The sequence below is a fragment of the Pongo abelii genome, chromosome 7 (assembly GCF_028885655.2).
Source record: "Pongo abelii isolate AG06213 chromosome 7, NHGRI_mPonAbe1-v2.0_pri, whole genome shotgun sequence".
Taxonomy (NCBI): Eukaryota; Metazoa; Chordata; class Mammalia; order Primates; family Hominidae; genus Pongo; species Pongo abelii.
Window position 1 is genome coordinate 122,750,113 of NC_071992.2, and position 17,422 is coordinate 122,767,534.

General features: G+C 34.2%; 1 protein-coding gene and 1 non-coding gene across 10 annotated transcripts in view; one reads left to right on the plus strand and one right to left on the minus strand.

Moving 5' to 3' along the window:
* Positions 1 to 17,422, plus strand: part of OXR1 (oxidation resistance 1) — a 490,658-nt gene that overhangs the window by 457,635 nt on the left and 15,601 nt on the right. The window contains exon 1 of one of the 9 annotated variants that reach the window (XM_009244021.4): positions 6,491 to 6,722. In XM_009244021.4, the coding sequence (XP_009242296.1) occupies positions 6,657 to 6,722 (66 nt within the window). In that variant the 5' untranslated portion in view covers positions 6,491 to 6,656. 9 annotated transcript variants of the gene reach the window in all.
* LOC112134777 (U7 small nuclear RNA) lies at positions 10,151 to 10,212 on the minus strand. Its single transcript, XR_002916129.1, has one exon. It is a non-coding gene; the product is annotated as a U7 small nuclear RNA (small nuclear RNA).

The following is a 17,422-nucleotide window of genomic DNA, read 5'->3' on the forward strand; positions in this document are numbered from 1 at the left end:
TTGCTTTGCTTTTTTATTTCAGTTTTTAAGAAATCAGATTTTTTTTCCATAGAATGTCACACAGTATGGAATTTGCTGTTTGCATCCCCATAGTGTCTATTAACATGTTATTCTACCACTTGAATGATTGATAGATCTAGAGCAATACATTTAAGTATAGATTATCATCTTTATTTTACAGATAATTTTTTTTTATTTTTTATTTATTTTATTTTATTTTTGAGACAGAGTCTCCATCTGTCGCTCAGGGTGGAGTGCAGTGGCGTCATCTTGGCTGACTGCAAGCTCCGCCTCCTGAATTCACGCCATTCTCCTGCCTCAGCTTCCCGAGCAGCTGGGACTACAGGTGCCCGCCACCACGCCCGGCTAATGTTTTTGTATTTTTAGTAGAGACGGAATTTCATCATGTTAGCCAGGATGGTCTCGATCTCCTGACCTCGTGATCCACCTGCCTCGGCCTCCCAAAGTGCTGGGATTACAGGCGTGAGCCACCGCGTCTGGCCCAGATAATTTCTTTAAGCTTTTTTTTTATTTGGCTAAAATTCTCATAGTGGTTAATCTCTAATTCAGAGCCTATACCTTTTCCACCATACCAAGTACTCAACTTTTGCAGAACCTTTGCATCATGATGGGGAGCTTTCAAACGTATCATTGTCAAGGTCACAAATCAGACCAATTAAATCAGAATAATTGGGGCTAGGACCTAGTTATCAGTGTTGTTTAAAGCTACCTAGGTAGTTAAATTGTGCAGTCAAGGTGGGAAAACTAGTATACCACCATGCTACAACTTCAGGTGCTGTGTTAACATATTGTATATGTTAACATATACAATATTAAGACTGTGGAAGACTCTTTAGACTATATTGATTATAATGTAGATCAGCTTTTGAGTTCCTGTCATGCAAGTTATATGAAATATTTTTCATATTCCTTTCATCTGGCTGTTGCATCAAAAACATAAATTTGGTTCACGATGGAGAAAGGTTTATTTAATCATGTTGTGCCTTGAGTTTTAAGAAAACATATTTTCTCCTCAGTAGCAGCCATGCAGATACAATTAATGTTGTCATAGCTCCCTTACATACCACAGGACTTCCATCATGTTGTGTACTCAGAGATACTACAAGGAGAGGAAAATCAAAAAACATACCAGGCTGTAAGTCAATGATCTTTGAACTTTGTCTTCTTCAACTTTGTCCATCAAATACCCTTTAAAATTTAATATATTTGGCAAGTGCCTGAGGATCCAGTAGTATAGCTTAAAGGAGTGACCACCACAATAAGCTCAGATTCATGTAAAACTTTTCATTCAGCTTTATAATTTGTTGTAATATAAAGATAAATTTGGAATTTCTTATCATGAAGTCAAAATGGTAATACTGTAAGTTGAATCACTTTTATCCTGCCATCATTTATCGTGAGACATTACATACCCCTGGACAATATCAGCATCCACCCCAAGGACCAACTTCAAGAGGCTGTATACTAGAATTTTCTGAAAGTCAAGGATTCATTGTGTCATGTGTTCAGTATGCCAGTCTTGCTGCTCGACCACACAGGCCTCAAAGGTGGAACTTTTTATGCTAACATTGCTTTTTGGTTCCTTTCCTTTGGATTGACAACAGTCCTTTTGGGATAAAAGCTGGCAGAGAAAGCTTTCCAAAATTTTTCATCTCTAATTTTATACCACATGTACTTCAGTATCTTTCATACTCCAAACCTAATTAAAGTATCCAGTTCTCGTAGGATGATAAATAAAAACAGCTAAGAAACTGGTTTTATTAAATCAACTTTACTTGTTTTATTTAGTCTCCCACACATTTACTTGATTAAATTTTAAGAATGAATTTACTAAGATTATGTGTTGATAGGCTGTGTAACAGTATTTTTCATTCTTAAAATGATTCGTATTTGAATAAAATTGCTCTGGCTTCCCTCTTGCTTCTCACCTTTGCCAAAATATTGATAAAAAGACATCCTGTAAAATTTTGGGGTTTTGAAACAACTTGTATCTTTTTAGGTACATGACATTAGTCACATTTTCTCAATAATTGAAGTTTAGGTTATTTAAGTATAAATGTAAATATGTTAACTACTTACTATATAAACCTCTATACCATTATTCAAAATATGTTAGAATCTGCCTTTCAGCTTAGTTTTTAAAATAATTTATAGTCTTTCCATTTTGACTTTAGTATTTAGTGCTGTCCATTTTAGTTATATAAGTGTAAAATATGTAACCCATTCTTAGCATTGTAGGCCATAACATTTATCACATTATGTCATTGTTGGATTTGGTTTTTCACTACTATGTGGTGATTGCCTTGTGGAGCCAGTTCTGTTTTCACAGCTGTCATTAAGTAGCGTTATGGTCAGGATCATTCATTAGGTTTCCCAGAAAACTTCTACAACTGTGGTTATTGCTGCAACTTTTAAGAAACACCTTATCAGGAGACTTCCCTTGTTTGGTTAATATCTTATTTCCTAAGCTGACAGGCAGTGAGTATTCTGGTGTTCATTTTATTAAACATATGTTTTTTATTATTATTAAGGTACAAGTAACACCAAAATTAAAACTGAGTTAATATGTTAAACGCACAAAACCCTCATGATCTCTTCTCAGTCTAGCCAGCAAAATTCACATAGAATTAATTTTGTCCAAAAGTGAAGGAATTCTTTGTGTCTAAAGTCACTACATTGAGAAATCACATTTCTCAGATAAAGGGAATTTTTTTAAGTATTCTTTTTTTTAATACTGATCAAATAATCAAATAATATTACAAATTATAACTCCAGAAGAAATTTAATAAATCTGAAAAAGAAATCAGAAGGATTAAACACTTAATTAGAATTTATTAGTTGATAGGTACTGACTTTCATAATACGGTCATGCAGCACATAATGACATTTTGGTTGGTCCCCTGAGATTATAATGGAGCTGTCTCTTAGTGATGTCATAACATCATAGTACAATGCATTACCCTCTCTATGTTTAGATATATTTTGATACACAAATCCTTATCACTGTGTTACAGTCACCTATAGTATTCAGTACAGTAACGTGCTATATGGTATGGCCTAGAAGTAATAGGCCATACCGTATAACCTAGTTATATGGTAGGCTATTCCATTTAGGTTTATGTGAGTACACACTGTGATGTTCACAAAACGAAATTGCTTAAAGATGCATTTCTCAGAACATATCCCTGTCATTATGTGATATATGACTATATTTCTATGTTGAGAACCTGTATAGTTACAAATGAAACTTTTAGACTATTTATATGTTTTCTTTTATTAGCATTTGGCACTCAGGTTTTATGCCTAATATGGTCTGTTTTGACTACTGATTATATTATCTTAAAGTTGTTATCGACCTCAGGAGAGTTTTGAACTAGTGTTTTGCTTTCCCTGTTAAAAATATTCTTCAGTTGCTAGCCCAAAGTTATGAGCTATAACATTTCCATTAAAAATCTTTATGTAGGCCAGGCGTGGTGGCTCACACCTGTAATCCCAGCATTTTGGGAGGCCAAGGCATGCAGATCACCTCAGGTCAGGAGTTTGAGATCAGCCTGGCCAGTATGGTGAAACCCTGTCTCTATTAAAAATACAAAAATTAGTCCAGGTGCAGTGGCTCATGCCTGTAATCCCAGCACTTTGGGAGGCCGAGGCGGGCGGATCATGAGGTCAGGAGATCGAGACAATCCTGGCTAACATGGTGAAACCCCGTCTCTACTAAAAATATAAAAAATAATAGCCAGGTGTGGTGGCAGATGCCTGTAGTCCCAGCTACTCAGGAGGCTGAGGAAGGAGAATGGCATGAACCCAGGAGGCGAACCTTGCAGTGAGCCAAGATTGTGCCGCTGCACTCCAACCTGGGTGACAGATCAAGACTCTGTCTCAAAAAAAAAAAAAAATACAAAAATTAGCCGAGCGTGGTGGCGCACACTTGTGATCCCAGCTACTCAGGACTCTGAGGCAGGATAATCACTTGAACCCAGTAGGCGGAGGTTACAGTGAGTGGAGATCACGTCATTGCCCTCCAGCCTGGGCAACAAAGCAATACTCCATCTCAAAAAAAAAAAAAAAAAAAAAAAAACCTCTAATATAGACTGTCAGAAGAGGATGTATGGGTGACAGACTAGTTTATGATTTTAAATATTAAAATTCTAAAATATTACTTTATTTTTAAATTTATTATTATTTTTTGAGAAAGGGTCTTGCTGTGTTGCCCAGGCTGGAATGCAATGGCACACTGACAGCTCACTGCATCCTCGAACTCCTGGGCTCAAGAGGTCCTCCTGCCTCATCCTCCTCAGTAGATGGGACTACAGGCATGTGCCACCTCATCCAGCTAATTTTTTTTTTTTTTTGTAGAGATAGAGTCTTGCTGTATTGCCCAGGCTGATCTCAATCTTATAGGCTCAAGTAATCCTCCTGCCTCAGCCTCCCAAAGCGCTGGGATTACAGCCATCTCACCTGGCATAAAATAATAAATAGTGAGTAGGGTAAATTATGTATTATAGCTTCTATCATACCATTCCCAACTCAAATAGGAAGAGATATAAGGTAATTTAATAACTTCAGTTCGAATAAAGTAAAGGAAAAGGATTATTAAATTGAATATCTGAATTATGAGAACAGATTATGTTCAACTTGTAAACTGGTAGTGTTTTCAAAAGTGCTTTGTTTTATATCCCATCATGTTATAATAATAACAATTGACATCTGCTTCAAACTCTTGGATATGTAGGCAAATTTAAATGACTTAGCAATATGTGTTGTAAATACTACAAAAACAGAAAGGGCAAGAAGGAGACTTACTGAGCTCATTTTATGTTTGCCTGACACTGTATTTATAAATTTGGATGACTTCGAGAAACAGAAAACCACACTCAGAATAGCTTAAACCTGTTGTTTTTCAAAGTGTAGTTCTCAGACCGTCAGCAGCAGCAGCACCTGGGAATTTGTTAGAAATGCAAATTCTCAGGCCCCATTTGAGTCTGATTAATTAGAAACCATTTTTGGAGCCCAGCATTCTGGTATAACAAATACTCCAGGTGATTTTGATGCTAGCTAAAACTTGAAAGCCACTGATTTAAGTCTCTAATGACTAGTTCTGTCCAGAGATGAGAGCCAGCCTCCTCAGAAACACAAGGCTGGAAGGATACCTGAGCAAAATCAAGGCCACTTTAGGAAGGAGGTGTAAGGGTGGATATTGAATAGGCAACCAACAGAATAGACTATGCCATGCTTGATGGTTTTTGGTTTTGTTTTTAATATCTCATTTAAACGTCATTTTGGAACACACATCATATTTGTTATTTTAGAAAATGTAGCTGGAAGTTATGACAAGCTTTCAAAATGCTGCTTCCACCACCACCACCACCACCAAATTATATAATATTGCTCATGGTTGTTAGGAGAGTCTGTGATGGAGGGGTGGAGTGTGACCACAATGCACTGTATGTAGAAGAGAACTTTAAGCCTGGTGTGAAGATAATGATGGTGTGCCTGTGAGGGACTGTAGGACAGATTTTAGGGTAAATGTAGTGGGGCTGAATGAGAGGAATAGGGGAAATGGCTGGTATGTGGGGGAGGTAGGGTGTTACTGTGGGGTGTGCTGTGCCCTGTGTGAGCGCATGCTGGAATGTGGAGGAAGGAGATGGGAGTTGGGGGTTTGGTTGGGATGCAGTATTGCATGTTAGAAAGGTAGTGTGTGTGTGAAAAAGTGGCATCATGTGTACATACAACAAAGTGAAGTGGAAGGAACTGCTTTACCCTAAAATGGAAGAAATTTTCAAATGTATCATCATGATATTGATACTCTAATTAAAACTGAATTCTAGATAGTTTTAGTTTATATATATTTGTAGTTTATATTTAATCTTTAAAAAATTCACTTCTTTTCTTATATTCAAAATATCACTGGTTAGTGAAGTATATGTAGGCATAGTGAATATAACTACCTTTTCAAGAAATTAGATGTTAGAAAATGCAATTTAAAAACAGACTGTGTAACAGGCAAAGGGATTTTCAGGTCACTGAATATTTGTGTAGGATTTATTTGTAGCACATTGGCTTGGTTTTTACATAGTCATTCTGTAAAATTTTAGGGTGGAAGAGTCCACAAAAGGCATCTTATTGCTTAAAAAATGTTCACATAAAAGATACAATTTTATAGTACTGTTAGCTGTAAGTAAGGAACATAATTTTATGACTGTATGAACAAACAAAATGTCCATTAAAATCATTAATGTGCTTTGAGAGACTCTGGAAATTATATTTACTACTTTTTTGTTACTGGGTTACTTTTAGTGTATTTCTTCATGTACTGATGTTTGGAAATATAGGCTCTGTATCTTTAAAGTTTTGAGCCCTTTCTTTGCACATTTGGATACAGTGCAACCAAACTTAAGCATGGGAAATTCTCTCTTCCCTCCCCAGCTTTACAGCCTCCACTCAGGACTATCATTGCTATGGATACTACTTAGTGATTAGCTCTCTCTCTTGTCAATCAAATCTTTGTCTCTAGCAAACTGTTTTGTCACTGTAGTAAGGCTCTGGTGCTGGAAATTTATCTTTGACAGAGCAAGAATGCTTTTGAAAACAGTTCTTACGTGATTTTATGTAACTTAATTTGCCCTGGAAAGGAAATGTCTCGTCTCTGGTATGGGAAAAAAGGAAGAAGACATCAACCAATTAATCATAAATACACTCTGGTAAATCTTAGTCAATTATTTTAATTTGTATATATACTAGTCTTTTCATGGTGACATGAAAAATTATACAGTTTCTGAAAGTTTAAGCATAGAGGATATTTATAGAATACAAAATTTTATGATTTTACAAAGTACCTTGAAGTTGTTTCTGTTAATTCTGAGTATCTTCAAAAAGGGAAATTAATAAGGGACTGTAATTTTGTTTCATATTAAGTGTTTTGTATGTTCTACACCAACAGGAAGATACTAAATTTTAATTGCTGCCTTAATGTTTTTTATTTTAGCTTAACTTTGTAGAAAAATATTCAGAATTTTCTCTTGCTTGAAAATAAATTGAATAGAACAGAGTAAATTATTATTGACTGGATCTCAAACCAGATTCTTTTATAATATTGTTTATTTAAGGGTAAATTTTAAGAATCTGACTAAAAGGTTTTTTAAGCTATTCAAAAAGTTTTCAGGCAATGCTACCTAATACAAATCTTTAAACGATATCCTAGTAAGGAAATTCAGTCAACCATACTATTGTTATTTTTCTGTATGTGTACATTGTTATAAATGTATTGTCCATTGCTCTTTCTGTGGTAATTTGGGATTATATTTTGCTTATGAATGTTTATTTTATTTTTACTGTTAATTGTAGATGATTTAAAATCCAATAAGGACTTTGGAAGATGCCCCCAAAGCAGCTTGCCTTCCTTAAATGTTAAGTGTGTCAAAATATTAAAATTTTAATAGGTGTTATTTTTAATTGTAATTTCAAAATTCATTTATATGTTACATCAGCACAGAGGGATTTAGGCACCTGAAATGATTGAATTTTTGAAATTTGTGATTAGATTTACCAGATAAATCAGTTCACACCGTTGTTTTTTTTTTCTTAAACCATGAACAATGAAGCTATTCATACATTTTTTTTGATTTGAAGTTTGAATGATCATTTATTCTTAGTTTGCAAAGACTTCAATACAGTTTATTACAAATACAAGCAAAATAAATTGTGGATATTCTGAAATTTATAGGTCAATCTAATTAATGTGCATCAAACACTTACACTTATTACAGTCACCACGTCCAAGTCCTGTTCATTCTTTATTTTTATTTTTATTTTTGAGACAGGGTCTCACTTTGTCACCCAGGTTGGAATGCAGTGATGGGATTTTGGCTTACTTCAACCTCCGCCTCCTGGGCTCAAGTGATCTTCCTGCCTCAGCCCCCCAAGTAGCTGGAACTGCAAGCGTGCACCACCACGGCCCACTAATTTTTTTGTATTTTTTATAGAGACTAGGTTTCGCCTTGTTGCCCAGGCTGGACTTGAACTCCTGAGCTCAGCTCAGGAGATCTACTCGCCTCGGCCTCCCATAGTGTTAGGATTCCAGGCCACTGCACCCAGCCAAGTTCTGTTCATTCTTATGGGAGGCTATGTAATTTTGTCAGATACTTTATTTCATGCCTGAGCAAGAATGCTTCCTACTCATTGGTCATTAGCTCTGCCCATACATATATGTTATTTAATTGAACCCTCACAGTAACCCTGAAAGTTTAGTAGAATTATTTCCCATTTGAAGACTAGTTGAAGCATGGAGTGGTCACTGAACTAAGTTGTCATGTAGTATAGAGACAGCTTGACCCTAGCACATATTGTAGTTCACCAGGATGACTTTGAAGTTTTTCTGAAATAGAACAATATGATGTGTTTTGATGTGTAGACAAGCTGAAGTCCCAGTTTTCTAGTTGTTTTCTTTGCTTTAAAGCAGATATTCTAGGAGCTGTAGGGCAGGCAGCTCTTAAGAAAATTGGGATGAAAAGGATTAGCAGTTCTTTTACCTGCTTTGTAGATTGAGATCCCTGTAAGATTTTGCCTGACAGGGGCCTCTTATGCTTTTAAACTGAAAAAAAAAAAAAAAAAAAAAAAAAACTAAGAGAATAAACAGTATTTCAGAGCAAATGAAATTTGACTTTTTGGAGTTTGTAATGTGTAGCTTTTTAGAATTCTTCGTCTTTACCCAACAAATAATATGGCCATATTATTACTACCTCTGTAAGAGAGATTATCACTGAGGTATCTGTAGATACCTTGACAATTTTCCAAATGCCTATGTATTTAGTATCACATGACCTTACAGTAACCCTGTGTGTTAACCAGATTGTTTTGTTTAATTTATATCTCAAATACATTAATAACTAATAAGTAGCATACACTCCTAACAAAATGCATGGCATGAAATTAACCTTTTGCCAGTTAGCTTCAATGAGAACCATATTGATCAAGCATGCTTAAGTTTTGTTATCTTTTATTTTTTTAAAGGCCGTTTTATAGTTTATTCTGATAATTTAAACTTTAATCATTCGTTTATTTGAAACTATTCATGTATTTGATATATTCATGTGCTATATTCTACCTTGTTAGTGTCTGTCAATAAACCGTAATTTACTTGAAATTGTAAGCCCATTTTATAATGATTTAGTCTTAATCAAAGTCACAAGTCATTAAATAGCATCATTGTTTCATTACCTTTATCAGTAGTCACTAATTTCATCACCATTTTCTTAGTTTAGGCCGTCATATATGAACAGACTTTTTTTTAATTTAGGCTTTCATATATGAAAACACAGGAGAAAAGTTTGTATGTCGAATTATTTACATCTGTTCAAGAATTAGCCGACAGGTGGATTTTTAGGAAGAGCTAATTTAAATGTAAAAATCTTTCCAGTGACTTCAGCATGAGATAATAACTCTAATGATAAAAATAATTTCTTGTACTGACAGTGTATACCAAATATTCTTCTAAACACTTAATATAAGTTACCTTATTTAATCCTCACAACCCTGTGGAATATTACTTTATCATCTCCATTTTACAAGTGAAAAAACAGGGACATAGCAACCATACTACAACTAGTGCAAGTCAGAGCTGATTTTTTAATCTAGGCATTCTGGCTCTAGCTGATGCCCTTAAACTCTTTGCCATACTTGCCCTCAAAAATCTTCAGAATATAACAAGAGGAAGAGAATTATTTATTTCTTATGTTTAATGTATCAGAACCTATTTTATATGTACTTTATACATATTATTTATTTCTCATAAAATGTACAAGTATTTCCATTTGAAGAATCAGAAATGGAGAAACTAAATGAGGCTCCCTAAGTTCACAAAACTAATAAAAATCAGAATCAAAATTAAGGTAGCAGTCTAAAACCAAAGCCAGTATTCTTCAATATTATGCCGCCTATCTATCAGTAGATAGTCATAAGACATTTATTAACCAGTATTTATATATGTCTTATGGTAACTGAAACATCTTCTGCTCTCCAATCACAACCTAGTTGAAAAAAGCATACACATATATTCAATGTAGAATATTTTTTCTTAATTTATTTGACTCAATTGTTTTTTATTTTTCATTTAAAGAAATTTAATAGCATAGGGGGCTTTCCAGTGAAGACCAGAAAACCTGCTAGATAAATTCTAAGAGAGCTGTAACACTGACTCAGTAGTTGAAACGCATATATCTTATGTATGCAAGTTATGAGGCATAATAGTAAAATGAACATCTGTGATGTACCACTACTCAATATTAGAACTAGAACATCATTAGTGTAGCTGCATCTGTCTGTGTGTTTTTTCTCATCTCATCTTGTGTCACCCTCATATTGGTAACTACCTCTCTGGATTTTTTGTTTTATTATCCCCCTAACTTTTTAAATTATAATAGATTTCATTTTTTAGATCAATATTAGGTTTACAGAACAATTGAATGGAAGGTATAGAGAGTTTCCATATGCTCTCTTTTCCCCGAAACACAGTTTTCCCTGTTATTCACATATGACATTAGTGTGATATATGTTACAGTGTATGAACTAATGTTGATATATTGTCATGCAGAGTCTATAGTTTACATTAGGGTTCATTCTTTGAGTTGTATATTCCGTGGGTTTTGAAAAGTGTATAATGACATGTATCTAGTTGTAGAATCACATGGTATAATTTTACTGCCCTAAAAATTCCCTGTGCCGCAGCCGTTTATCACTCATTCCCTTCCAGTGGACACCTAGCACCCACTGGTCTTTCCACTGTTTTGCATTTTGCAGAGCGTCATATAGTTGGAATCATATAGTACGTAGCCTTTTCAGATTGGCTTCTTTCACTTAGCAATTTTTATTTAAGACTCCTTCATGTCTTTTTGGCTTGACAGCTCATTTGTTTTTATTGCTGATTAATATTCTATTTTATGGTTTTATCTACTTCTTTACCCATTCACCTGGTAAAGGTCATTTTGCTTTCTTCCACCTTTTGGCACTTATGAAAAGAAACTGTTACAAACTTTTAGATGTAGATTTTGTGTGGATGAAAGTTTTCAACTTGTAAATACCAAGTAACATGATTACTCTATCCTATGTTAAGGGTGTGTTTGCTAGGCCAGTGTGGTGACTCACGCCTGTAATATCAACACTTTAGGAGGCTGAAGTGGGAGGAGTTTGAGATCAGCCAGGGCAACATAGTGAGACCTTGTCTCTAAAAAAAAAAAAAAGAAAAAAAGATAAGAAACAAAGTAAAAAGAAAAGAAACAAAGAAAGAAAGTAAAAAGAAACGCCAAACTGTCTTTCATCTGGCTGTACCCATTTTGCATGGTATCCACAACAAATGAGAATTCCTATTCTCCACATCCCTGCTGACATTTGCTGTTGTCAGTGCTTTGGATTTTAGCTTTTATTTAAATAGATGTGTAGTGATATCTCAGTCATTTTAATTTGCATTTCCATGGTGACGTATCATAGTGAGCATCCTTTCATAGTCTTACTTTCCATTTGTATATCTTCTTTAATGAGATGTTTATTCATATCTTTTGTCCATATTTTAATCAGGTTGTTTGATATCTTATTGTTATGTTTTACATAAACATAGAGATAGACCATTTTGTCTCTTTCCTTCCTATCTGTATTCCTTCATATATTTTGGATAACAGTCCTTTATCATTTATATATGTTGCAGAGATTTTCTAGTCTGTAGCTTGTCTTTTTCATTCTCTTGACAGTGTCTTTCACACAGTAGAAATTTTTAATTTTAATGAAATTCAACTTAATAATTTTCTTTTTCATGGATTGTACTTGTGGTATTTTATCTAAAAATGCACCTTCAGACTTAAGGTCACCAAGATTTTTTTCCTGTGCTATTTTCTAGGAGATCCATAGTTTTGTGTTTTCCTCTGTAGTCCATTTGGTGTAAAGACTGTGTCTCAGTTGACTGTTCTGCAGGTGGATATCCAGTTGTTCCAATGCTATTGGGGTAAAGACCATTATTTCTCCTCTGAATTGTCTTTACTCCTTTGTTAAAAGTCAGTTGACCCTATTTATGTGGGATATTTCTCAGTATTTTATTGTGTATCATTGATCTGTTTGTCAGTTCTTTTGCCAAAACCATGATGTATTGATTACTGTAGCTTTATAGTATAATAAGTCTTGAAGTTGAGTAGTATCAATCTTCCAACTTTGTTCTTTTTCTTCATTGCTGTCTTGGCTATTCTGTGTCTTTACATATAAACTATTTCTATAAATATAAGAATCGATTTGCCTGTATCTACAAAATAACCTGGTAGAATTTTGATTGAAATTGTATTGGATCTATACATCAAGTTGGAAAGACCTGACAGCTTGACAATATTGAGTCTTCCTATCTATGAATGTGGGATATGTATTTCAATCTTTTATTCATCACAGTTTTCTACTTTTTTTCACGTAGATCTCTATGTATTTTGTTAGAATTATATGTATTTCATTTACATTATGCTAATATAAATGGTATTCTTTTTAACTTTCAAATTCCAAGTTTTCATTGCTGATATATAGAAAGACCATTGACTTTTGCATATTAATCTTGCACTCTGAAAGCCTGCCATGATCACTTATTCCAGTAGAGTTTTGATTGATTCTTTGGGATTTTTTATACTAACAATCATGTCATCTGCTAACAAAGACAGTTTTATCTCTTTCTTCCCTATTTATATAACTTTAATTTTCCTTAAATTTAATTTATATAACTTTGTCTCATTGCATTAGCTAGGACTTCCTGCATAATGTCAGGTAAGAGTACTGACAAGGGATAGCCTTTCCTTGCTCCCAGTCTTAGTGTGAAAGGATCTTGTTTCTCACTATTATGTGTTGTATTAACTGAATTTTTTTAATACATGTTCTTTATCCAGTTGAGGGAGTTCCTCTTTATTCCTAACTTCCTGAGCATTTTTATTAGTGTTGGATTTTGACTAGTGCTTTTTTTGTATCTGTTGATAAGATCACATGATTTTTCTTCTTTACCATGTTGATGTAATAGATTACATCAATTGATTTTCAAGGTTGTACCAGTCTTGTGTAGGTGGGATAAGTTCTACTTGGTCGTTGTATATAATTCTATACATTTGTACATTGCTTAATTCAGTTTGCTAGTGTTTTGTTGAGAATTTTTGCATGTATGTTAATGAGAGATAATTGCCTGTAGTTTTTCTTTCTTGTAAAGTTTTTATTTCTATTAGAGTAATGCTGTCCTCACAGAATTAGTTAAGAAGTATTCCCTCTGCTTCTGTTTTCTGGAAGAGATTGTGGAGAGTTTGTATAATTTCTTTGTAAATGTTTGGTAGTATTCATCAGTGAGTCTATCTGGGCCTTGTGCTTTCTGTTTTAGGAGGTTATTAATTATTGATTAATTAAATACATATCTTTCTTTCTTTTTTTGAGTTAGAGTTTTGCTATGTTGCCTAGGTTGGTCTTGAACTCATAGGCTCAAGTGATCCTCTCACCTCAGCCTCCTGAGTAGCTGAGATAATAGGCATGCATTACCTTTTTCTTCTTGTGTGACTTTTGGTGGTTTGTGTCTTTCAAGGAATTGGTTTGCTTTATATAGATTATCAAATTAATGAGTGTACAGTTTATAGTATTTCTTCATTATTCTTTTAATATCCATGGGATCAGTAATGATGGCACCTCTTCATTTCTGATATTTATTCTCTCACTCTCATCTGTCCTGGCTAGAGGTAGAGGTTTATCAATTTTATTGACCTTTTGAAAGATTACAAAACTGGCTTCTGGTTCCATTGCTGTTTTTCTATTGAGTTTGTTTTTAATCTATTGATTTCTGCTCTAATTTTATTTTCCTGTGCTTCAGATTTAATTTGATTCCATATTCTTTCATCTCTTAGCATCTCAGTTATACTTTTTTAAAAAACTTTTTTAAATGGTTCCCCTAGAATTTGTAACACACATTTTTTTAGTATAGTTTATATGGTGAAACCCCATCTCTACAAAAAATACAAAATTAGCTGGGCGTGGTGGCACATGCCTGTATGTAGTCCCAGCACACGTCTGTAGTCCCAGCTACTTGGGAGGCTGAGGCAGAAGAATCACTTGAACCCAGGAGGCAGAAGTTGCAGTGAGCCAAGATTGTGCCACTGCACTCCATCCTGAGTGACAGAGGGAGACTCCGTCTCAAAAAAAAAAAGAAAAAAAAAAAGGATATGGGGATATGGCTTCCCTCTTCCTTCCCTTTTTTTCCTTTTCCCAGTATTGATGAAAGACAGGAAGTGATTTTAAATGCAGATTTTTTTCAAATCAAACTTCTCTAATAGAATTAATTCTGGATTTTTTTTTTAAGACAGGATTTTGCTCTGTTGCCCAGGATGGAGTGCAGTGGCTTGATCTTGGCTTACTGAAGCCTCAGCCTCCTGGGCTCAGGTGATCCTTCCATGCCACCAGGCCCGGCTAATTTTTTGTATTTTTTTGTAGAGACGAGATTTCTCCATGTTGCCCAGGCTGGTCTCAAAATGGAATGTTATTTTGAAAGCAGTAGTTTTAATTTGGGCAAAATGGGGCAAAGTTTAACATAATTCAGGTCTTATTTTGTAATGAAGACTGTTAATATATGATGAGATATAGTAGAACAACGGCTTATGTGACTTCAGGGGTGCTGTTGTATGCTCTTTTTGTTTGATACAGAAGCTTAGAGTTATATTTCCTTCTTTAACATATTTTTTGGGACCAAAGTAAGTATAAGTGGCATTGACTAGATAGTATTTCTTTTTCTCTTGCATTTCCATTTACTGAGAAAGTAGTAAAAATGGCACATTGACGTATAACTAGCATATTTTTGTTAGTGTGCAAGACATTGAAGGAAGGGAGATTTGGGGTTTGTTTTGGAGTAATTTTGGGGAAACACTGGAACATCCATAAGGTATTGTTCTTTATATCTAAGAGATGAACGTGTTCTTATTCATGGGATTGGCAGCAACTGTGAATTTTCTCTAGTCTCTGTTTTTTTTAGTCCATTTGTAATAGTGATGTGTGGATTTACCCCTGCCTTTCCATTGGTAATTCTGTAGAAGTAAAGGCTTAGGAAAATACTTTCTCTGTGTGAGGGTCCTTTGTCAAAGACTGAAAAGACTAGAGAATGGCATTTAATTCTGCAGAGTATAGGTCATGGTACTTAGTTCCTACAGATAGAACTTAGCAGTATATCCAAATACTTTATTCCTCAAGAAATGATTTTTTTAGCCAGTGAATGCACTTTTAATTGGAAGGTCTTGATTTTCTCAACTGTTTACTCCTAATAATTCAGAGCGTGATAAGGGATATTTTGGAGAAATGTATTCATTTTTTATTTAGGTTCAATCTTTTGGGTAAAGTAATAAATTGTATACATGGAATATGGTTTACCAAGGGGTAAAAATTAGTGTAAGACTAATTCCAGTTTCCTCATATATACTGGGAATATATAGCTCTTTTATCCCTTTATTTTGAGAGAAGGAAGTATATTTCTGTACTCAAATTCAAATCTCTTTTTTCTATTAACTCACAGGCTTTTTTTTTTTTTCTTACAGTTTTCTGTATCCTCACCCATCAGGGCATGAGTAAATGTTTAAGGTTAAGGAAGCAGAAAGTTTTTAAGTCCTAGAAAAAAACAAAATTGAAAAAAATAAATTCAAAAAAGTAGATTTGTGACGTGAAAGAAACTATGACTTAATCAAGTGTTATTAAGATAAGCTTAGCCTTATGATGGCGGTTTATTGTTCTCTTATTAGTAACTCCTACTCTCAGCAATGCTGATACAATTAGGTTATGACTGATCTCTTTTGTAAGCATAATTTAATTTCACTTCCACCCAGGAAGTGTTTTTCCTATAGTAAATGAAGGAGTTTTAGAATATAGGTATAAGATAATTGTTAACTGGAGGGATAGAAGGAAAGCAGAGGATTAGATAAGTTATTTTTGAGAATCCTTGTCTAGGAGACTATTGGATTGAAGGCCATGAAAAAAAGAAAGAAAAATATAATTGGCCATTAAATATTTCTAGAGACCTGTTTTGCTGGGCATAGAAAAGCAAGCCCATGATGTTTTTTTATTTTTAGTACCTAATTTTTCTTTAATCTTTATTGAAATCCTATTGTTCTTAATTGAAAGTCGTTCATTATTTTTATCTAATACTGAAATATAAAAATTAAATTCAGAATAATCAAAATGTTAAAAATAGTTGAGATGTCAAACCTGAAATATTCTCATTCAAAAATTAAAACCAAAAATAAATAAGGAGGCTCTTCAGCCATTATTATTTAGTCCTAGTCCTCAGGGTAATTGGTGAAAAGTAATCAAGTAAAAGTCATATTAATAATAGTAGCTCTCATTAATATGTTCTGGGCACTATACTGAGTCCTTAATATGCGTTTCCTCAGTAATTCACGTAAAACCAGATTTGATATGCACTTTTATTATTTTCATTGTTTTATAACAAAATTGATAGTCAGGCAATGGGGAACCCAGGTTTATCTGACCGCCACCCCTGCCCCCCCAAGAGCTAGAGAGAATAACAGCTGCTGGTTTCTAAGTACAGAGTCAGCTAACATTGTATGCTTTGTTGCTTCGCAAAATTCAATATAATAATAATGGCCAGAATGGAAATCTGTCCAGCCTCTTTTCCGTTTTTCTATTCTCATGCCTTTCAGAACTTTCAACAAGTTTACATAGCTTTTCATAGTTACCTTGATGTTTACTGGTAGCCAGTTCCTTTTAGTTGGCTAAATAAAAAGCCTTTAAAACCTAGGTTCAAAATCTAAATGCTTTATGAGCCAGTTGGTTTAACTCATTTTATGGTCAGAGCCTCTGTGCATGTTTGATTGATTACAAGAGGAACTAGTCATAGCTCAAGAGAATCGTCACATATTTATGACACCATTAGCGTTCACTGTGGTATGGTAACTGTTTTTAGAATTATGTCATGATCTGAAAAAGCTGTAACTATTATGTCAACCTGAGGAAACTTACCTGTTTTTGTGGGCTTTCTATAATAGTGTTTATCTGTCATATATGGCTTTCAAATTTAATACTGTGCAAGAGCCTGGTCTAGGCAATTATAGAAGATAGAAAGTTTTCCTTTGAAAGTTAAAATGTGGGAAAGTTGTTAAATTTTAGTCACAAGTGATACAGTAAAAACCATAAAGAAATAAAACAGGAGAGAGGCAAAAACTAGAAAAAAAATGTCATTTAAAGGACTAAAGCAGACATACTTAGAAGGTACTTTTGATTAGACATACTTTTGAAAATCTAATTTTCTACTTTCTAGAGCTTATCTTTCTTATTGCCATAGGTTTTAAAATGTACTTCTATATTGTTTTCTTGCTCTTCTCCCCTCTGTTGTTTCTGTTATAGATGGGTATGTTTG